This window comes from Pleurodeles waltl, chromosome 2_1 (genome assembly GCF_031143425.1).
Source record: "Pleurodeles waltl isolate 20211129_DDA chromosome 2_1, aPleWal1.hap1.20221129, whole genome shotgun sequence".
Classification (NCBI taxonomy): Eukaryota; Metazoa; Chordata; class Amphibia; order Caudata; family Salamandridae; genus Pleurodeles; species Pleurodeles waltl.
In genome coordinates, this window is record NC_090438.1 from 119,210,721 (window position 1) to 119,234,857 (window position 24,137).

The window sequence follows — 24,137 nt, forward strand, 5'->3', positions numbered from 1 at the left end:
CAGCCACTGGTAATAGGCCAGAAACAACTGTTAAGAAAACTGGGGTTCCAAATACGCAAGGAGGGCAGAGAAAATAGGGGCACCTGACACACAAACAGAATCGCTGTCTCATTTTTAATAAAACTGGTACACCATGCCACAGTTATGCTGCCATTAAAACTGGGCCCATGCCCCGAAAGCAGCTCCATAGCTCCATTGTCATTAAAACATGGCACTGACAGCAGTCCAGAACCCCACAGTAATTAAAACTAGGCCTGGACACTGAGAGCATCCCCACACTCCACTGTTATTAAAACTGGACCCGGACATTGACAGCAGCCTACTGCCCCACTGTCAATAAAACTAGGCCTCAGCCTCTGACAGCAGATCCAGACTCCACTGCTGTTAAACCTATGCCTGCATACTGAGACCCTCTCTGAAGTAGTGTGGAGCACCACCACTTATTTTTGAGGGTCGGCGCTTATTCTTCTGCCCCAAGCATTTGCTGCGAGCAAAAGACACATACGGGAAAGGCGGAGGAAGAGAAAAACGAAAAAGTGTCACAAAGGGAGAAAGCAGAAAGCTGCAAGAGTGAGCTGAACAGGCAGGGAGTGGCTGTAAATGGATTGAAGAGGCCCGAGATGGTTTCAGGATTACGCTGCCTCAGTATTCCGTGTTCCCACACTTAATTGCAGCAGTGGTGTGTTTAAGAGCAGGACTTTGAGCACCAGCACGTTTTTATTTACAAATTAAGCACTGCCTCTCTGCACTTTACTATTACCATAAACTTGACTCTTGACCCTGACAGCCGATGGGAAACCCACAGTTACTAAAACTGAGCTTGAACGCTGAGAACAGCTCCAAACCTCTCTGTCATTAAAGCTTGGCCCAGACACTGACAGCAGTCCAGAACCCTGCTGTCACTAGAACCCTGTCCCAGACAATGCGTGCAACCTTGAACCCTAGTGCCATTAAAACTGGACTGGTCAAAAGCTAAGAACCCCACTGCCATTACAGCTTAGCTCGCCCACTGAGAGCAGCCCAGAACCCCTATGACATTTAAATTGGGTCCAGACACAGTCCAGAGCTCCACCGTCAATAATTAGGGCCCTGACAGCGACACCGTCTCTGAACCCACTGTTATTAAAGATGGAATCCAGACATTGACAGCAGCCCAGAACCCCAGTGTCATTTAAATTGGGTCCAGACAAAGTTCAGAACTCCACTCCATATACTAGAGCCCTGAGAGTGTCACCGGCTCTGAACCACACTGAGAGCAGCTGAAGGCTCCACTGTCATTTAAAGGTGTCTCACAATGGAAGCACCTCTAAAACCACTGTTATCACATCTGTACCCAGAAATGAACAATAGCCCAGAACCCCTTTGTCATTAAAAGTGGGCTCCCGACAATGACAGCTAAACGGAGCTTCAGCGTAATTTAACTGAGATATCCAGAGATTGGCAGCATGTCATACCTCATAACTATTGATATTGCACCCTTTTGATGGCTCTGGGTAAGGGGGGGTCATGATTATGGATTTGCAATGTATTCTGTGTAAATGGGCAACCTCGGCGGCGCACTATGTTTTGGAGTGGGCATCATTTCGCGTTAAACCACTGATCAAAACCGTGATGTGACTCACAGCTTTATCTTTTCCCATCAGCGCGGCGGGTTAGAGTAGCTGTCGTAAATGACGAGTGTGAGGTAATGCGCCTCCATCCTAGCGGATAGGCCACCAGTAGTCCATCCGCCCTTGTTGAGGCTGCACTGAGCGCGGCGCTAGGACCCGGGAGACGCGCTACCCACCCTGGCAGGATTTTCTCGCTTGGAGCACAGACAACAAAGGCAGAGTGAGCCTGCTTCCCTCTCTGTCTGCATCTCCTCGTCCCCAGCAGCGGAAACCGGTGAGTACAGCTTTGTGACCAGCCCTGCGGAAGCACCAGAGAGAAGGCTTGGTGCCCACACTTGTGTGCATTGGAGCAGACACGAGTTTCTGATCCCTTTACTAAAGAATAATAGTTTTCATCTCATGACTGGAGATAACACTGAACACAGCCCGACTGGGAGGCGAAAGGCAGGAGCTGCGTGTCCAGCTGTCTGACTTTTACAGACTCACGGACACAGCCACATGTCACCGGGCAGACGTTCTCTGAGGCACTAGCGTAACAAAGGTGCCATGGGCCCTGCTGCCTGCAAGGAAAATGCCCCTCTTAATTGTTGCAGGGATAGTAAAATGCAGCAATCGTCACGGGCCAATGGACCCCTAGGGGCCCTGGATCCCGGTGCCACTGTACCTGCTGCGCAAATTGCCGCTACTCCCCTGGGGATCCCCCGGTGTAGCGTTATAATCATATCTTTATATTTATCCGCACCCCAAAAGCGCTCCGAAGGGACGGGTGGGCTGTTATTGGCGCTTCATAAAAACCCGAATAAACTGATAACATAAAAATAAAACCTTTAGTATTGCTCTCGGGATAGTCTTACGCAATAAAGAACCGCCGACTTATTTTGAGATGTTGAACGCCAATGCTGACTGGTTATAGATCCGCCGCTTTGTTCAGCGTTAAGGAATAATTTTTCTGCGGGCACGTGCATTACAATTTTTCACCACACTGGGAGGATATGGAGAATGAATATGGAGAGTGAGTTTAGGGTGAGGGCTGCTGATCGTCTCCATTTTTGGGGGCGTCTGCTCGGTGGAGAACAATGAGAGGTGGGGTCCCCTGCCTCTTGGCTCGCACTGGGACTGTGCGCCGGGATCTCATTTCCACACCCCTCCTGCTCAGTGACAGCCTCGGCGATTAAATCTCTTCTCCGGGCGAGCGAATCTTCATTTCCGCTCTCCGGGCAGCCTCGAACCACGATTGACAGGCAAGACCCCGGCCAGGGTGCCAGTCGCAAAATCACACGTTTTTGTGTCATCTTTGAACGGCTGGGTGGGCCGGTGGGGTGGGTGGTGGCTCGTAGGGCGGGTGGGCGCTGTCTCAGGTGGCGAGCTCATTGTGAGGACGCATGCCGCAGAGACTGATATATTCCCAGGTTTTTCCCCTAAAAAGCAAAATTATATTTCCTGTCTACATCTAACGAAGCGGGTCCTTTTCTACTCACCAAAGATTTTATGTAAATTGGAAATTAGTGTCATTAACTGTTGGCGTGACACCTGTTCTAATTTTCAAGTCTATTTTTTTGTGATTTTCGACATCAATGAATGCAGGATTAACGTGTTCTTAATTTTTTATTAAAACTACGTGAGAAATAATGCTAAAAATACACGTTGTTATTAGAAGTTGTCAGTGATAGGTAATGAATGATACGTAATACAAGCTGTTTTAGCATTGTTGTAATTATTACACTTGATAGCAATGGTAATACTACTACCGATCATAACAATATTTAAAAAAAAAATACAAATGTAGTGTACTTGCCGGGTATTCTGAATTCTTGATTTATATAACACACCTTTATTCGAGCTTCTGTTTCTAGCGTGTCAGAGCTGTAAACGCCATGACAGATATTTAAAGGGACTCGTTCTGTGGTTGCGACCAGAGAACGCCAGTGTGGATATAACAAATGTTGCATTTCATGCTTTGTCTCTTTAAGCCTGCTGTGTGTGCCCCTGTGCATTCTGGTGTGGGCGTCGAGCCTGCCCTTGTTTTGTGCTCCAAAATGTGCTTATTTTAACAATGCCTCTGCTGACAGCGGTGTGGTTCGCATTGGTACTTGCTGGCCATGTTCCGGTGCTGGCGGGGCAGGGCTTCAAGTGGGCCGGGTCCCTGCGGGCCTCAGACCCGGTAGTGATTTAAAACGGACGTTGAAACGGGCCCATTTCAGCTCTGTGTTATTGTCCCTACATTCTCATGCAAATACAGAGTGTAAAAAAAACGTTATGGTTATCTGTGCCGTTCCTGCTTGTATTTCACATGCTTTGCTTAACTTTGCATTTCCTATGAATGTTTTCTTTTTTCCAGGATGTGGCGTTTTTTCCAGGCAGCATATTATTCTTGTCTAGTGCATAATTTGAATTGATTTGCATCCAGGTGTTCATAACTGGGCACTATTAACTTGTGGCTGAAGGTAGTGCGAGTCCATTTCAGTGCCTGTCAGGGGCAAAACGATGTTCAAAGTACATGACCATCCAGTCCTTGGACTCTCTGCAATGCGCTCGGTCACGTATGTCAGTTGCTGTTGTGATCCTATACAGATGTGTTAGGAGGGTGGCACTGCATGCGAATTTTAGTGTACATGTTTAAGCCACACTCCTAATTATATAAGCCCCGCCCTTTCATGAACCCCCCACTGTTCTTCATCCACCTAAAGCCCTGTGGCGGGGCATCCTCCTGGCTCCCTGGACGGTCCATGTTGCTTGCTCATGTGTCTTTGAGGAACATGTCCCCAGATATTTCCATTCAGCATATGGCACACCACTGCTATGGGAGGTATGAGAAGGCTGGGTGGGTACTCCGAGCAGGAATACCCCTCCCCACTGTGCAGAGTCACTGTGGGCGCCAGACTGGCACATGCCAGTCCCTGGCAGCCGCCTCACTCAAGAACTTCCGGCCAGTCCATGTGTTGCAGCAGTGTGCTCCGAGCCCCACCACACCCTCTCCCTCTGAGATCTCCCAGAATGGAAGCTGCAACTCTGCACGCGCCAGCTCGGCTTTCTTTGTTTGATGGGGCATCTGATGGGCCTGTCCTACTCTGTGGTTGGACAGAAAACGCGTTCCTTCACCTAAAATGTCGACTGACGTCAATGCAGCTATCATCCAATCATTCACAGTTTTCCAACCATACACAGACTGAACAATATACATTTTCACTGATTTTTTTTTCTAATTTGTATGTAGTTTTGTTCTCTTTCACTCCTATACGGTCTCCTGTGGGACGCACTTATTTTAACCTCTTTCCCAATCATGGTTTCCACCCACAACAACACACGGTTGAAAATTTATGAAGGAGCAGAGACTTTCAAAACATTTTTCAGACGTTCACAACTGGTCATTTTTTCACCGTATTCGTAGTGTGCACATTGATTTTCTTGCCAACTGCGCCCTGGATCCCCAGAGCTCATTCAACGACATGGCAGTCAGTCAGTCCTTTAAACACTGGGAGTGTTGGTAATGGCACTTTTGTTCTCTTCCATCCAGTGGTTGCAGGTGGTGGGCACCGGCACTCATTTTTGGGGACCAGGACTAATTTTTCATCGTCAGAATTTGCTGCAGAGGCGGAGAAAGGCAGAAAATGGAGAAAGAAGAAGGAAGACCAAAAAAGGAACACAGTGCCAAAGGTAGAAAGTAGGGATGAAAAAGCAGTTGCATGACTCGGAAAAAAGACAAAGGAAATTTTAGGTGGTGGAAGAAAGAGGCATAAGGTTGAATCAAGACTAGGCGGCCTTGGTTTTCGGGAACCCTAGCATTCATCAGTACCAATGAGAGGCTTCTAAGAAAAACTTTTGGCCCTTCCATTTTTTAAATAAATTAAGCAGTTCTGAAAATATTGGTTATCACTTTTTTTCCAAGTCATAAAGTACATCATTGTGGGCACATGGGTGAAAATTAGGGAAGCACCAAGCAATTGTCTTGAACCCACCCCATCGATGAATTAAGGGGCCTACTTCACTACGCCCAACCTCCTCGGCCCTACTGGCTACGCAAGGGATCAGGGACCTTATGATGGGGATATTTCTGATGGCTCATTAATTGTATGTGGCCTGATTTACATAGATGTGCTTCCTTGTTGATGAACTTTCTCACTGCGGAAATGACGTCCACAACCACAGGTGAGAGAACTTCCTCTTGGAAAGGAACTCATTAATTATATGGGGCTCGATTAACGAATATGTGGTTCCTTAGGGATGGGCTTTCTCACTGCTGAAATGAGGTCTTCGTCAATCACAGGGGAGGGAGCTTCTTCATGGAAAGGAGCTCATTAGCCTTTGAGGAACCCCTTGTGAATCTGCATGAAGTGCTCGTTGACTTAGAGACCCCCTCAGAGAATTCGATCAAAAATACATTTCTGTGTGCTAATTCAAGTCGCTTTAAAAGCGCCTTCCCAAGTCAAGGCTTAGGGCAGGTGCATGGGAGCTGCGTTGCACTTACAGTTTGGGGTTGATTTCAGCGTGGCATGGTGATGTGTATCGGATTGCCTGCGCTTCAACAATATTCTAAAACAGGATTCAGAAAAAGAAAAAAATGAACAAACAGCCTGAGTCTTGTTCACTCTCATGGTAAAAAGCATGTCAGAATATATCCCAGGTGCCTATACTGTGCGAAAAATGTCAATCAAGGAGGTAGACATGTTTCAGCCAGTACACCGCAGGGACACTGGCAGTGGTCATTCAGCTCTTTCCATAGACAGGTCTTGGGCCAAAAAAGGCTTCAGCAGGTCAGGAAAAAATCAACATGGAGTGTAGCAGTGAGTGAAAACAGACTAGGTAGTAGTTGAGAGGTAGGCTATGGAGGAGGGAGCCCCCGGGGCTTTGATGAGGATTTAGGATGGGTGCAATATCTGTGCAACTTCACCCAGGCCGCGTCTTAGTAGGGGAGAGTAGAGCTAAGCACAGGAACACCTTTTAGGGGGATATGACTACACCTCTGGAAGTGGTTATGGAAGGAGAAGCATCAGAGCTAGGGACATGGTTTAACTGGGACTGGCCAATGAAAGGTAACGTGGATGGGGCAGAGGGACGTTGACTAAAGCTCAAAACGAAGTGACTCTTTTTGCTCAGGTATTTAGGGTTCAAAAGTTAGACTTAGATGAACATGTTCATCTATCCCACGGCAAGGGCTTGATTGACAGATGCCTTTTCATATCTATGTGTTAATTAGATGTGCAGAGATGCCAGTTTGAGATAGTAATCTTCCGATCCTTATTTACAGGGTCATGGTTTGTAGCGCTTTAGGACCATAAACTGCATGTATGAATGAAAGTTCAGCCATTATGTCGGATTGTCCACCTTTGCAAGATAAGGGTTGAGGCTGGGAAAGGCCGATTTCCAGTGCAGTGGGATTAAAGACCCTGACTAATGCAGTAAACACTCAAAATGTAAAGTTTGTGGGTGATTACATACGTATTGCAGGTTCCCCCACTGGAAACGTACCAATTTAGTCCCGTGAAAGACAAAAGCAGGTGCCTTTCCGGGGTGGGAAAGGGAAGGGGACACACCTATTTCGGGGAGGTTAGCGTTATGGTTGTCTGCAATGGGAAATAGTTTCGTTTGGAGAAACAAATAAAGCTAGATCTCCAAATGCACATTTCCCAATCATTTACATATGCTAAATACTTTTTGAAAATCCCCATCAAGAAATATGGTGAAAGTGTAGCATACGAGGAATTGCATGAGTGCTTTAGAGTTCCTTGAGGACTTCTTTAATTGATATAGTTGTGATTCGCATGCACATTAAAAATCTACTCCTACAGGGTTTTTTGTACAGTCCCTCAGGAAGCTGATTTGCAGACATGACTCACAGAAAGCCTTCAATATGTCCTAATTATGGGGGAGCTGTCCTTGTTTTCTGATAAAGCCTGCCCCTGGTGTACCAGCTCACAGATGTCTTGGAGAAATGTTCTTCTTCAGGTCAAGTTCACCAAATGTAATTGATGGAATCATCAGTCTCCTTCACCTGCAGAGAGGGTGTAAGGCGTAAGCAAAGTAGTAAATTATGCAGGGCCCTTCTTCCCAACCCTATCGGTGCCCTCCTTACCCACAATAAAGAGAGTGGCACAGAAAGGAAAGCTCTCGCAATCTCTGTGTCTCTTTCTCTCTTTTGCTCTCTCTATCTCTCCCTCCCTCTCTCTCTCTCTCTCTCTCTCTCTCTCTCTCTCTCTCTCTCTCTCTCTCTCTCTCTCTCTCTCTTTCTCTCTCTCTCTCTCTGTCCCTCTCTCTCCTGTTTCTCGTTCTCTATTTCATCCTCCCTGGGTTTCTCTGACCATCTCTATATCTGGTTCTGTCTCTCTACCTATTCTTCCATATGCCTACCGCATGATTCTACTCTTCTATTTACCTATCTTTCTTTACGTCACCTATCTCTCACTTCAATTTCTTTACACTCTCTCTCCAGGTTTCTCTTCCTCCTTCTAACTTCCTCTTACCTTCCTTTGTCTTCCCTGTCTCTCGCTCCACCTCTCCCCTCTCTACTTCACCTTTCCATGCTCCACATTCCTCTGTATATCTCTATGTCATGTTTCTCATCTCCTCCCCCTTCAGTCACTACATCATCATCCTTTGCTATTCTCCTATTTTATATTCTCCTTTCTTTCTGAGGTCTTCTTTGTCATTTCTCCTTGCTATTCTTTATCACTCTCTGCCTCACATATTCTTCTGTCTCATGTCTCCCTCCTTAATTCACCCCACCTCATCTACTTAACTCTTCTACCTCAACCTCTCTCTCACCCTCTCTTCACATCTCGGTGTGCCTACCCATGTACCTCTCCTCTGTCTACCTCACCTTTCTTTCAGTACATCTGTCTCAACTTGACATCTCTACCCCGCCTCTCCCTACCTGCCTCTGACGTCATGCTCTGTCTCTCTACCACTTTCTACTTACCTCCAACTCTCTATTCCTTCCTCTCTATTGCTTCTCTCTCTATGTCACCACAAACTGGGCCCCTTTAGGCTCTGTCTCCATTTCACCTCCCTGTATCTCTCCTCCATCTAACTCGCCTCTCTCCACCTCTTCTCTCTTTACCTTATCTCTCTAAACCCCATCTGTCTGCCCTTCCCTCAACACTCTCTCCTCTCCATCATTCTTTATCTCAGCTTGTCTCCTGCCCCCTCCCAATTATCTTACGCAGAGCTGGCAGTCACAGTCGAGTCAGAGAATTGTACACATTGAAAGAGGAGACTCAGATGTCAAAATCGACAAAATCCACGGAGCACTGCTACGCAGCCAGAAAGCTAGTTGTGAAGGGAGATTTATTTGTGATCACGATATTTGACAATTAAAGCTCAAGTGCTAGTTACATGTGTCTTATTTTAATATGACGCACCAGTCCACTAAACATCCCAAAATATCCTTATCTCCTACAATGGGGCAAACAGGCTGGTTAGATACTGAATTTCATGTAAAATGCTGTTGCAAAACAAATAAAAAAAATCTAGATACAAGCGCAAATAGAAATTGCTTGCCCAAGCTTTTTTTAAGTACTGTTTGGCTGATGGGCAACAGGCAGCTCAAGCTTTGGGCTGTGTCATGTTCTCTACATTTCTGAAATGTGTATGATATACTCTAATATTGTTTGGGATAATGGCTGAAGTTAGTTGAAAGTGGTTGGGAAATGTTAAGTTTTTCTGAACAGGGGTCCCAAATATGTCTTGCCCAGAGCCCCAGAAATCCTTAAGAAGGCCCCGAAGTGTCCAATAGATTTGATAAATCAGGGACACATTCTCATATATTTAAAACATGGAGGGTTTAATAATGTTTCCATAGTTTCTTAGTAAATTAATATATACTTGGGCTATTTGGGTGTTTGATTGATGCTCACCTATAAAAAGTAGATTTTAAACGTGATCAATGAGAGGATAGAGGGAAGTGACACAATTACTTAAAACTTTAAAAGATGTAGACTAGATGTGTGTCTCTTTGTTCCTTAAGGGGGCATCTTGCCAGTGACAGGGCACCGATAAGAAAGGCAAGGTGTTTTCTCTATGAAAATGTCATTGTTGCGTTCAACATTTCTTGGTAGTGATAGCGATCATTCACATTCTTACCCTATGTACAGTTTATCACCAAATATTGAAGTTAGTTCTAATGGGGAATTTCCAGTTCAATGTTATTGTTTTTATGTGTGACAATGACTTGTTTTTCAGCTGCCTGTCTAGTAATTTTAAGGTTGGTGTTGGATACTTTGCATGTAGGAACATGGATTAGGGCCACTAATCATTGTAAAAAAAGTAATATTTAACTTCATATTCTGCACTATGTGAATCCATGGGTAGTTTAGGAAAAGCTTAATAGAGCATATAACATAAGTATGCCCTCATGTATATTGCATTGTCAATGCATTCCATTTTTGGATAGTCATGGGCCAGCTACTTTTCAGAAGTCCCGGAAGCTTTCTGGCAGGGTTGTCCAACATTGGTGCATGAATGGACAATACAATCCAGATTTCAGGGTAACTAATGACCATGTACATTTCTGATGTGAATATCTTAAACATCGGGCGTGCTTCGCCTGTTCATGACCAACTTAGGTAAACTTGGCATCAAGGCCTAGTATGCTACACCATACTGCATTGTCCATTTTTCGTGCTCACGTTAAGCTGTTTTTTTCATGGTCATACTGTAAAGTGATATGAACTCTCATTTTTAATTCAATCTCTATTTCAGGCACTAGGAGGTCACAAAACATGGAACTGGACTTCTCCCACTTTGATGAAAGGGACAAGACCTCCAGAAGCATGCGAGCATCGCGCATGAACGGGTTGCCCAGTCCCACTCATAGTGCCCATTGTAGCTTCTATCGGACCAGAACCTTGCAGGCACTGAGCAACGAGAAGAAAGCCAAGAAGGTTCGCTTCTATCGCAATGGAGACCGATACTTCAAGGGGATAGTGTACGCGGTGTCCTCGGACCGTTTCCGGAGCTTTGATGCCTTGCTGGCTGATCTGACACGGTCTCTCTCCGACAATATTAACCTGCCTCAGGGAGTTCGCTATATCTACACCATCGATGGAATGAACAAGATTTGTAGCATGGATGAATTAGAAGAAGGTAACTATAAAATATATGTTTACTATTATAGTATACTGCTACCAAGTTTCTGTGTGCTGATGGGTATTAATAGTGATATGCAGTAGGAGTGAAACATTACCCCATACCATATAGACTATACCCTCTGCTCCAACTGTGCTTCAAGAGTTACATTCTTTGTTGTAACTTCATGCGCAAACAGGTGGTGCTTTGGTTAGGGAACATACTATGCTATTTTAATTATTATTTTTATTGTCATCTCTCTCACCAACACACGTGACTTTTTTAGGACCAGTTCTTGAAATTAGTTAAAATAATTTCTAAGGCAATAATGGAGATATTTCCCCTCAAATATCAATTTTATCCCTCTGTTGTTTTTGCACCTAACATTCACAAGCCGATTGATCTTGCATCATTGGGAGGGTTCTGCAGTTGCTAAAATGCCATGACTAAAGACCATCTTGGAAGGTATAAATCAACATTTCTGCTGTTCTTAGTCCGATTATGCCCAACATGCTCCAAAGGGCATACTAGTGTTTTACAATATAGAATTGTTTAGCCCATCCAGTTCGTAGAGTGGCTTTCCATCTGCAGCCTGCAGGGGCGTCTCATTGTCCTGAATGGCTAGTCCAGCTTGTGGAAGAGCAGTGAGAAAAGTATATTACAGAGTAAAAAGAATATCAACTTTTAGCAGAAACAAACTATTTTTAGGGTTGTGGGACAAGATTAATATGCCCAATAGGGAGCTTTGGCTGCAGAGGATATGGCAGTTGATAGCCAACAAGAAGATTGCATATAATCTGATGGATGAATCAGAGCGATTTATGAACCTGGTCCTTTGATATCTCAATGATGACAAGAGATACCTCAGTTGCCCAATAGGACTATGGGGGTCATTCTGACCCTGGCGGTAATTACCGCCATGGCGGAGGTCGGCGGTAGCACCGCCAACAGGCTGACGGTGCACCGCTGGGCATTCTGACCGAGGCGGTTGAGCCGCGACCAGAAACGGAAAGTCGGCGGTGTACCGCCGACTTCCCGCTGCCCTTGAGAATCCTCCATGGCGGCGGAGCGCGCTCCGCCGCCATGGGGATTCTGACACCCCCTACCGCCATCCTGTTGGATGGCGGTAGGGGGTGCCGCGGGGCCCCTGGGGGCCCCTGCAGTGACCATGCCAATGGCATGGGCACTGCAGGGGCCCCCGTAAGAGGGCCCCACAAAGAATTTCAGTGTCTGCTTTGCAGACACTGAAATTCGCGACGGGTGCAACTGCACCCGTCGCACCTTCCCACTCCGCCGGCTCCATTCTGAGCCGGCGTCCTCGTGGGAAGGGTGTTTCCCGCTGGGCTGGCAGGCGGACTTTCGGCGGTCGCCCGCCAGCCCAGTGGGAAAGCCAGAATGACCGCTGCGGTCTTTCGGCAGGAACCGCTTGGCGGGCGGCGACCGCCGTCCGCCGCGGTCAGAATCACCCCCTATGTATCCTGGGACAGTGGTGCCTATCCAAATAGGCACCTCTGTGACTCTAATTAATCTAAAATGCTTTCAAAAGGCCTAAAAGTGGATGAACTGACTTGAGGGTTGCGGGTAGGGTGGGTGTTTTTTTATTTTGCTCCTGTTTTATTCAAGGGGGTATGCCTGCTGAGGTTTTGCATGCAACAAACCTAAATACCATTGAAAATTAAAAAGAACATAAAAAATCTTGTACATCACTATTTCCTCCAGGGTGAGCTTCAAGGCTGCTTTTGTCACAGAGATCCTTTTGTTACTTGCAGTTCATAAATTACAATCCTAATTTAGGGCAGTGAGCTAAGAGCTGTCATCAAAGAGCTGTATGCAAACTGCAAGTCATTGCTGCAGAAACTTATGTTTTTCAGGTAGACTTTAATTTTCTTAATGTTGCTAAAAATACATTTTTATCAATGAAGGCACTGCCAACCTCTGTATTAGGTTTTAATCCTGAGGTTGTGCTTCTCCATACCAAGCACTTTTAAAATATACTGGGAGAGAATCGAGGAAAAGCAAACAATAGATGAGCTTTAGAGTTTTCCACCAATTGGAGATGGATTATCAAATGAGCAGGTATCCCAGGTACTAAAAAAAGGAACTATTTAAGGCTGTCTGGAACACAGTGAAGAGTCAACCATGTGGAAAAGGGGCAAAAAACTTTGTGGGAATCCTTAGCTAGAAAAAACATGATAACATAACTTTATTTATTGAGATGCAAGAGGAAATGCCTTATTCCAAAGAAAGTCTAGGTTGTACATTGTTTGAACAGGAGACAGGGGAGAGTCATGAGTACACAGCTACCAGTCACAGACAAGAGCGAGGGATAGCCCCTCACTACAGGTATCTCAGTCTTGTCTGAGTTGATTTTAACAAACACTTGATTCATCTAGTCAACCAAAGCTGATAAAGAATTCTGAATGTTTGTGCGGACTGGGAATTGCAATTCAACATCAGAATATGTGAGTGTTTTCAACATAGACCATCAAGGAAAGTCCAAAAGACCTCTTTTAAATAAGGGAAACTGTCAGTGGAGCTACATATACACTTAAATAGGTTGAGCTTAATGATGGATCCTCTTGGATATTACAGAAATGAGACCTGTAGTGGGCTGGAAATATGCAAGCATGGCTATTTGCATGCATCTAGTGAGAATGGTTTAGTGTCGGTTCAAGGTGTAATTTTGCAAGAAGCATGGGATGGGATACAGTAAGAAAGCTGCCGAGAGGTCTAAGATCAGATCTGAGATCAGTTTAACCTGGTCTGAAATAGAGCCCCGGGAGGCTTCCAAATCCATGCATGTCCCTGAACCGGGCTTGCGTAGGGTCGAGGAATTTGTTGTCCTCAATCGAAGCAGTAAGTTGTCAGTTCTCTGCTGCCTTGGCTGTGACAGGTAGCAGAGATATAGATCAAAAATTGCTGAGTACCGTAGGGTCTAGCAAGATTTCTTAAGGAGGGAATGCCAATGCATTCTTCTGGTTGGTGTAAGGAATGATTTTATACAAACTTTGGTTAATGGCATGAGCTGCAAGAAGAATAGTACTAGCTGGGCACGGATCATTTGGTGAAATAAAGAGAGAGAATAAATGTGTCTATATCAATGGAAAAATGACTGAATCCCACGAGTGAAGCAGAATCGAGAGCACAAGAGCTGCCACAGGATTAGTGTAAGAAGCAATAACAGAATGAAGTGTAAACGATCTTGGCATTTTTAATTTCTAGATGAAAAAGACAGCAAGGCATTCACAGAGAGCCAAAGATGGTGGTTTGGAGGAATCACAGCAATGCCACTTAAAGAAAGATTTGACCACTATAAGGTCCACTTTGATATAATCAGTGGCAGAGGCAATAGAAGTGGAAAAACTAATTGAGCTGGACATTTTCAACTTCTACTAATATTTCTTTAGTATGAAGGTATAAAACTGCTTCACTCAGACTGAATAATCAAAACACGAAGTGCATTCACGTGCCTTACAGCAGCTAAGACATCTATTATATAAAATACATAATTTCATGAGCAGGAAAAAATGGTTTAATGGGAGCAATCAAGTCTACTGTCTATTTCATCCACAGGTTTGAGTAGGAAAAGTTAGGATCAGGGCCAGAAAGAGAGAATGCAACTTCTAATACATTGGAAACTTTGGAATTGTTGATGAAATGGAGATTAGCGGTGACCACTAGCATTACCAAGATAAGAGAAGCGGGGAAGAGAAACATTCAAGGAGGAGTGATTTGACCTAACTGTGGTCAGACATGACAAATTAGATTGAAGTTGAAAGAAGCGAAGATCAAGTCCAAAGTATGGCCATGGCCACAAGCTAGCTCATGGCAGTGGAGACTCATGTATTAATTCGATTTTCTTATAGCGGGATGGCTGACATGTTTTGTGAATTGGATCTGCAGTATTTTGGGTATTCACTAAGGTTGGATAGTTTCCTTGCTACACTTATCTAAGCACTTAATTCAAGACCACAAATGTACAGTGAAAGGTGTATAGAATATGTGGCAAAGTGCACAAATGTATGTATATTTTGTGAAATATTTGTTGGAAGAGGTATCAAGTAAGAACAAATGTATACATAATTGTGATATGTATAGTGGACATACCCTAGACCTCCACAGGCAGTGCATACATAACAAACAATACAAAAGCCCTACAGTTAAAAAATACACCAGTGCTTAATTTGTGCTTGTTGTTTCCGGTGCTGAGCACCGGCACTTATTTGTGAGGGCCGGGGCTTATTCTTCTGCCTGAAGCATTTGCTGCGAGCAAAAGACACATATGGGAAAGACGGAGGAAGGGAAATCGAAAAAGCATCACAATGGGAGAAAGCAGAAAGTTGCAGGATGAGCTGAAGGGTAGGGGTGGCCGTAAATGGATTGAAGAGGCCCAAGATGGCTTCAGGATTACGCTGCCCCAGTATTCAGTGCTGGCAGATTTAATTACAGCAGCCTCGTGTTTAAGAGAAGGGCTTTGAACCCCGGCACCTCTTTATTTACAAATTAAGCACTGAAATACACTCTATCAAAATGTTATTTACACATTCCTAGCCATAACTTATATTATGAATCCGACACAGCATGTTTGCACGAGCTACATGAAATGGTCAAATATCATGCAAAATGTATTTACTGTTGTATCCTTATGAACCAGACCAAGGTCTGTGATTTAAAGTTAGGAACTATTTGAAAAATCATCCTGAGACTACCAGAATCACTGTGTGCCTTACCAATGGCAGAATGTGTGCTGAGAAAATGGTAATAACATAGCTCTGAGGCTGTGCAATGTCCATACCTACCAATATAAGTTACATTTAATGATATTACAACTAACTTGATTGAAAGTGATGTCATACCTGCAGCATGAAAGTAAACCATGAACCAAGTGTTGTTGAGGTTTCATAATTGATGTGGTGTTACACATGTCACTGATATCTCCTGAACATCAGAACATCTTTTTCTTTACTTCACCGGAGTGCCTTGGCTTTTAGAGATGCACGGTACTGCACCAAAATTAAGTTAAAAGAAGGAAAATAAGATGCAAAATATTGCCAACATACTCATCGTTTTTCTTCTCTTATTCTGATCTAGAGATTTAAATCCCAGAATAGGATAGAGCACATTCTGCCCGTAGACATAAAAAGAAAACTCACTGCAGAAATACTACATTTCTGGGAACGTCCCGCCTAGTAGTTCCCTATGTGACTGATTGGCATAAACATTGTAGCAATTTTCAACACTCCACATTGGGAATCATTGAGGGAGCTTTTTCTCTTTATTAAATAGTCATAAATCAGACAGAAAGAAAGTAAGAACGTTAACCCCTAAGCATAAAACAAAGGAAAGCTGCAACCAGAAGTGTTGAGCACAACCAATTGTCTCAAAGATGCGTTGTGTTCTAGTGAGTGAATTACCAGCTCTGGATTCCGAGCCCTAGAAGTCTAATTCAAGTGTGTCCACTGGGCCAAAGTTGCCTGCTTTTGGGCAAATCACTTTAAGCTGGTTCCATTTTTTTTTACCTAGGTATCAGTAAACTATGCAAAATCTTCCGTCAGTGAGTTCAATTTGCTGGTCATGTATTGTAGAATCAGGATGTGCTGTAATGTATGACTAGAGATACAATTTATTGACTATAGAAAACTGCAAATATGGAGTGTTTTCTGCTGTAGTATGTATATGTTTAAGGTTAGGAGCATGCTTGCATGCTTGCTTCCCAAGGGGGTAGGCGGTGAACATCTACAAACTGTACATATTCACAAATCATTCCAGTTGTATTTCACACCTCACCCATAACGAGTGCACTCATCGTTAGTACCACAAAAGGCTGGAGTAAATGTGCAAAGATGGAGTTAGGTATTCCTTTGCACTTCCTATACATAAAGGGAATTAAAAAGTACCACTTATCCAAATGTAATAATATTCTCAAATGTGGAAAAAAAGAGAAAATTACATGTGCAAATGCAAATCTTCGCAATACTTACTTCTGAGTATCAATCGCTTGCAGAAAACCTGCAGAAATAGAGTAATTGACACACATACACGTTTCTGTCTGAGAATGAATGGCACAGTGCGAATCCTCTGCTTATAAACAGACATTTGAGATGAAGAGATGTAGGGTATTAGTGTTGTTGTAGAGTGTTCCATATAAAGGAGCTGCTCTCTACCTAAAACGTAGGAACTACCCAGGGTTCCCCACTTCCTTTTGTGTGTGTGCATACATATATATATATATGTATATATATATATATATACATATTATTTTTGTAGCAGTTTTATATAACTGTAACTCATGTCCTAGAGTAACTATAATTCGCTTCTGCACCACGCAGTGCTATTTACATTCTATATCACATCACTCATGACATGTTCTATGACATCATTAATAACATGACTGTACCATCTGAAATGACATCATTGATGACAACACAAATTAAAATTACTTTAGGGCACAAGTTACAAGAGATAACTATTGTTGGTGAATTTTAGTGGTTTTGTTTGTTTAAAATTTTGGTTTTAATTGCCATTTTTCCCCCCTCCCCAAAAGCATGCCATTCGTCATGACTTCCAGCTTCTATGCCTGCTCTGGTTTCTCAGAGTGGAAGACCAAAGGCGGCACAAGAGAAAGGGCTAATCATCTTTAAAACTTTATTTACAAGTGCAAGCTGAAACAGAAACCCAGTTCTAAATAAAGTTTAAATATTATTTTCCCTCTCTCGTGTGCCACCCTTTGTATACCACACAGGACATTATTGAAGTGATATTGCAAGTTTTGATCTATGTATGATACTTTCTGATTTTAAGCGTTTGTGCTTAATAGTATCAAACATGCACCAATAACACACATAGACATAACATAAATCCATTAATATTAGTTCAACATCTCAGTGTGTATAGGCTGTAAAAACAATCATTACATTTAAATTCCAGGAAGTGGGAATTCCTGCTCATACTCGTCAATGACACTACATTAGACTTTGATTGTCCAACTGCTCTGAGACCTTTCCCTCTAAACAGTTAGCCTTCGTAGAACATTTTGACAGAAATCTTTCACTTGAGCTACAGGTATTTTAACATCTTTAATATGCCTAGAATTGACACATTAGAAGAGCACAGCACAAACCTGAGGGATGTTTTTTAAATCACATTACTCTCTATCAGTTTAGTTTAATATACCGCAGAGTCCACTAAACAAGCCGTGTAGAACAGAGGCGTGCTGAAATATGATCATATTACCAGCTATCATAATGAATTGAGTGGGCTGCAGGTGGCTTCCCACATTAATAAGCATTGGCCTAGCCAGTAGGTCTGGGTTTAATGTGCTGACACAGACAATATTAGTGCATTAGAGTGAGACACACAGTAGGGAACCACGGCAGCAGAAGGAGATAGCTATGGTTACATATTAGTCCCCATGCAGTTCAGTGCTTTCACTTGACATGAGGCAGAAGGATGTACCCAAACAGAAACCAGGTGAGATGAATATTTCATGGGACTGAGCCAAGATAAGTTTGACAAACCTCAAATCAGTGGAAGAAAGAGGCTGTTCGAATACAGCCAGTGGTTGAAAGGGGTGACCCAAAGCCCGTTCTGTGTATATTGTTAGCATTAGGTCTGTTTGACAGATGTGCTGTCAAACCCCAGACCTAAAAGAAGAATCTTTGTGCTGATCTGCCAATCCCTAGAAGGCATGGCCCGAAATATCTTATTGATTTGCTCCGGCATAAGCAGCTGATGAGAACACTTCTCCATCAATCGATGCTAAGTCTAAGATCCCTAAGTACTGTGGAGTCAAGCTCAGCGGTAGACCTATATAAATGGCAAAAGCTGTTCATTAAATTAACTCCCACATCAACTGTACTCAATACCAGAACATTTTAGCTGTAAATGCAATGTGTAAAACTACCTGTTCGAATTAGTTCGTTTATTGATGGAGGTATGTAAAGCGCTAAGACTTGTCACTTTGCAGCCAGAGCACTAGGAGATGGATTCTATTTAAGACTCAGTTCAGTTCACAAATTGCAGGTGAATGGAAAGCTCCAGACACCTTCCCTGAACCATTATCAAGGACATTGTGCACTGGGGAGGATCTGTTCGTGAGTGGAGCTAGGTCCTTGGAAAGATGGGGTGGGGTTCCTGTTCAATCATTGGCTTGCTGAAGGCACAAAATGTAGCTTTTTTTGCTTTTACTCTATTCTGTTTATTGCCATTTGCTATGTTATGTATCTTTTATTTGTAAGCGCATTGAAGCTCTAATTTACCTCGCTTTGCTGAGCTTTACAAATGACATTAATAAAATAAATACAAAATAGGAAGGCTTACTTGAGTTTCCCTACAGCAATTGACAGTGCCGGCTACTGAGCAAAGGACGTGCAGACCTCTGGGCTAATGAGACTTCATTTTCTCAAGTCCTGATCTTGAAATAGAATGCTGGAAATAGAAAGAAATAAAAAGAAATCAGTAAGCCTAGTTATTTTACATGGAAAAAGCCGATGTATATCTCGCGCACTGGGAAAGAACCTTGAATAGAGGAGAGCAGTATATGCCTCCATTAGGGCTTGCACACGTCAGTTCCTCACTATGCACAGTCAGTTACATTTTGTCCCCATGTTGCTGGCATGCTCAGTGGACCTGCCAGTCACTTAATTGACTCCGACTCTTTTCAAAGCCTGCTGCCAGCACCGAGTGGGCCATCTGCTCCTTGCTGGGAAGCAACGCCATCAGTGCCTTCTGCCAGCCACTGCTAGCAAAATCACTTCCCTTTCTGCTGAAATTCATATCCAGGATGATTAGGGAGATGGGTGAAAAGGGAGGCCTTGTGAGAAGGACCCTGGCACTTATTTTTTTTTTAGAAATGAAGCATTGCTGCAATCTGCTTGCTCACAAAGATGGCACCCAAGATCAGCATAATGTAGGAAACATGCAGTGGTACCTTAAATGCTCGCCTCTAAGAAAAATAAAACATGTGGAAGGGACTTAAACGAACTGCAGCCTTCATTTAAAACCATGTAACACAGTTCTCATGTGCTGAGATGAGATCTAACGTTTACTAATTCAGCGTATAGCAGTATGTAAATCTTGGCATTTTAAAGCACATCCCTAGCTAAAGGGCAAATGGTTCTATGAATGGTAATAAAGTAATTGGATAATTATGGTTGGAGTTGGCAGGGGTCAGGTACTGACATTGTCTCATCGTCTTTCCTTTTTTGCATTTTATAGTTTTAGACTGGCGGTGTTGTGACATCCTCTGTTGTGTCAGCTTCCTGATAGTGATTTTCTTAGCCAGGTAGGCCTGTGCACATGTGGTTTATGATTTGAGAGCAATGAAGCAGGTTTTGAAAATAATGCAGACCCTGGGCCATATCGAAGGGTGCCGAGAGAGCCATGGGTGCCAATGGGACGGACTCACCAATGTGTAATCCTCCGATGTATATTACTGGAGCGTGTCATCAGCTACCACAAGGGCTGCAACTGGATCGTTGTGGAGTTGGAAGGTTTCCAAATATTTGATCGTTTAGCAACACAGGAAGGACAGCCTGGTCTCTGGTCTCATATTGACTGTGCCTGAGATCGATTATGTATTTTTAGACCACTTGACTGTTGAAACGTGGGAGTTTGGAGTAGTTAGGGAATTTGGCCGATTTAGTCAGTGTTCATGGCTGCCCAAGCAGCCAGGGACTCAAACTTATTGAGTTTAGATTTAAGATGTAAATGATCAGCTACATTTATATGTCAGCAAGAACATACTTCATGAGAGACGTAGAAACATCCTATTGATGCCTTGTGATGCTCTTTGACTCTAGGTCCCCCATGGGTTCAGTGCACACTTTAGAGAGGATTAAAAAGGTTACTGAGACTTTAGTGACTTTAGGAGGTGTGCTCAGCGACTATTTGAGAGTGGCCCTGTAGGACCGAAAAGTGCAACATTGTATGGCCGTGCAAGAGCCAGCATAGTTGACGTCTAGGACATTAGCAGTATTGTGTGGGTAGTAATGTGCAATGTTGTGGACATGGGCACTGAAAGGGCCTTTTCATCCATTTGCAGGTTCATAAGAAAAAAGAATCCTACAAGGAGAGTAGTTGTTTCATTGCCGCAGAAGGTCCTAGCAGTCGTTTAGTCTAAATTGCAATTGATTCCTTGAGTATTTTGTCAATAAATGTTGGGTTAGATTTGTATGGTCCATTATTATTATTATTATTATTATTTTTATTATTATTATTAGGCACAGTAGTAGTAGTAGTGCTAGTAGGAGACGAGGCAGTAGTAAACTAATTACAGATTAACCGCATAGAATCTGTTACCTAGCATCAGTATTGCTGTAATGTAATTGGACACTAGCTGACTTGTACTCACTATAGTCCACATTTAAGCCCTATCGCTGACCGCCCTCGGGAGACCAACCTTTGCACCCGAGCTTCCAAGAGGATGTGGGCACCTTCACATGTATGTTGAAACAGGGGACATCATGAAAAACATCATAGCACCCAAGAAAAGGACATAAAATCACATCACACGTCACCCAGCAGAGTATATTCTGCTATTTATATTATATGTGTTTTTAATTGACGAATGCAATGCAAGTATCACTGGCTGTAGTCTGGAATATCGAGTAGAAAAGATCATTGTACCTCAATATAGTAGCCAAACTGTAAGGAGCAAAAATATTGCAAGGTAAGTGCAGACAGGAAAGTATAGATTTACTATTGTTAATTCTACATCTACATACTTTGAAGAATAATTTATCATCAAGGAACATATATGTGGACTTACGTATTCAAAATCCATACAAACTTGCACATTGATATTTTTGTCCTCGATATTTTAGCTACAGTATTAAGGTACAGGTATGCTCTCTTGAACAGTATTACTTGACACTGCTCAAAAGTTACAGTCTTATCAGAAATATATAAGAGGGTCTCCTAAGTGGTTTATATGAGAATCTTTGCATGATTTTCTTTCATCTGTGTCAGTGGCGTAACATAGGACCCCGCAGCCTCCGTGGTGCGGGTGGTCCCGAACTTTACGGGGGCCCTCAGCACAGTACCCTGGCCTGACAGCTCCTGACTGAGTCTGGAGGGGGGTCCCCACCATGTAGTCTGCCGGGGCCCCATCACGCTTCGTTACACTGCTGCTCTGTGTATCATGATAAAAGGGTGTTGAGAATCTGCCAGGAAAGGCAAACATGTTTGCATTAAGATGTAGGTATGGAAGGAAACATGAACACAGTAAGTTTAGGTAATTTTCCCCTCCGAATTGATGATGACAACATTTTCGTCTTGTTTGACCTTCAGTATAAAATATAAATCAAGAAATATTGAATTGTCTGGGTCTATTTTTGGAGTAAGTACATTTCCTGTGTGTGTACTTTCTGTAGCAGAAGCTTAAGAGTAGACAGCAGAAGTGACACTGTCAAAGGGGAGTAGTTGTCATGGGTCACAGCCATCTATCCAGTGGCTCATTTGCAAAACATGTGTGCAGTGGTTCAGTGTTTCTCATATGAGCCTGGTTCTGTCAAGTTTCAGATTTGAGGCCTACCAAGGCTTCCTTGTCTTTATTTTGCCTCGAACTTTTTTTACCACCATCCTAAACTTTCTGTCTCTTCATCTCACTCCTGCAGGTTCTTTATTATTCCTGTTTTCTCCCTTTGTTGCAGTGTTCCTATCTTTCCCTTCCTTTTTCTTTTTCTCTTTTCTGGTCTTCTGATCCGTGCTCTGGATCAACATCTTGTAATTAAACATAATTTCTCAAAAGAATTTAGCACACATTGGTAAAAATATTATTTCGTTTTTACCACCTGATTTTTGGCAGAGGAAGGTCCTTTTTTGGTAGTAAAAAATACCCTTATATACAACTTGTGGCATGCTGTATCAAAAGGTCCAGCCTCATCCCAATTATATTTCATTGGTAAAGAAAAGTGATGCAGTGATGCTGGTCAGGCTTCACTATGTAATACTCTCATAATACCCCAAAGATGGTCCCTTGGATTCACAGTGATAAATCCTTAATTCTGTCCTCGTAGTGTGGCATAGAGGAGTCAGGCTTTACTAGAGGAGCATGTGTTAAGCTTTTCAGAGTACCAACATGGACGATAAGTAATTGACATGACTTGAAAGAAATATGACACCAATTGATAAGAAAAAACGCAGACTTTTATATAATGTTAGACACCAAAATTAAGTAAATACTATACACATAACTAGAGTTATGGATTTTAGACTAAAAATAAAATCAGTACATACACAAACTGTCAAACTTTACCATTGCTGTCAATGGGGAAAATCACTGGTGACTCTTGGTCACTTGCATGGTGAGTTCAGAGAAACCCACTGGTAGTTAAGGGTGTGCAGACCCCAGGACCAAGTTGTGACAGTCAGACCAATTTTACCTAGCTCATGCATGTCTTGGCTATCCTTGATGCGGAAGGTGGGAGCGGTGAGTGCTGAAAATGGTACTTGTGACTCTCGGTCACTTGCAGGTCAGGTTTCTGGGAGTCCACTGCGGGTTACGTTTGTGTGGGCCATTGGACCAGGAGTCACTAGGCAGAACAACTCCACCTAGCTCGGGAGTCTCAGGTGCAGAGTTGTGCTTGACTATCCTTGGTGCTGAATGGGAGGTGCAGTTGCTGGTTTTACCACTGAGACGGTGCAGGTGAGGAATCAGATGCAAAAGCTCAACAACTGAGCCACAGGTGATGTCAATTGAAGGTGTTGCGCCGTGCCCTCATGTTGCAGTGTCAAGTAAAGGTAGTGATTAACAGACTGGAAACCAACAAGCCTTGGCAGTGGTAAGGTGGAGGAGAAGCTACCTCCCCTTCCAGAGGTCCAGTGGAAAATAGTAGCCCTGTGTAACTTGGCAGGGAGCTGGACTACACTTCCCACAATGCACTAGACCACCTGTCTTTGGGCAATCCCTCAGAGGGCCCAATGGCTACTGCTTCTTTGGATCGGGAAGGTACTTTTTACCTGCGGTGGGCAGGGGACTAGTGCCACTAGTCCACGGGAGTCTGGTCCCAAGGGAGTCTGGTCTTGCCTTTGGCTGCCTAAGGGCTCCCTCCTGCTGGGCGAAGCAGTCTTTGGTCCAGGATGAGCAGCATTTGGGCAGGCCCAGGAAGGTTGCAATATGTTGAATGTGTCACGCCTTTTGTTAGTGCACGTTCCAGTTGTCATCAATACGGGTCTTCTCTTGTCTTTTCTTTGCAAGTTGTTGCAGATCTGAGGTTCTGGTGCCAGGGAGCCCATTAAGTCCTGGAATTTGGGGCATTAGGTGTGTGGGTGCAAGTAGCCAATGGGCTACTAGCACCCAGTGGCTAATCTGCCTCTGAGGTGACCACATCCAGTGGGTTGTGGCACCTTTTTCACCCAGAACCCTCTATTTTGCCACCTTTCAAGATGGGAGTAGTCTTCCTCGGCTGTTCAGACCAGGCTGCTTACCCTAGAGGTGTGGCTAGCCTTCTGGAGGTGTATGCCTCC

The 24,137-nt window shown here is 43.6% G+C and overlaps 1 protein-coding gene across 16 annotated transcripts in view; it reads left to right on the top strand.

The window, feature by feature from the left end:
- Positions 1-1,781: 1,781 nt before the first annotated feature.
- The window catches only part of DCX (doublecortin), a 231,716-nt gene continuing 209,360 nt past the window's right edge, over positions 1,782-24,137 (top strand). For 8 of the 16 annotated variants that reach the window (XM_069211310.1, XM_069211282.1, XM_069211359.1 and 5 more), the window contains exons 1-2: positions 1,782-1,884; positions 10,305-10,688. In XM_069211310.1, coding sequence (XP_069067411.1) covers positions 10,325-10,688 — 364 coding nt within the window. In that variant the 5' untranslated portion in view covers positions 1,782-1,884; positions 10,305-10,324. Of the gene's footprint in view, positions 1,885-5,124; positions 5,265-10,304; positions 10,689-24,137 lie in introns of those variants that run through there. The other 8 variants (XM_069211261.1, XM_069211232.1, XM_069211222.1 and 5 more) reach the window with 5 other exon arrangements.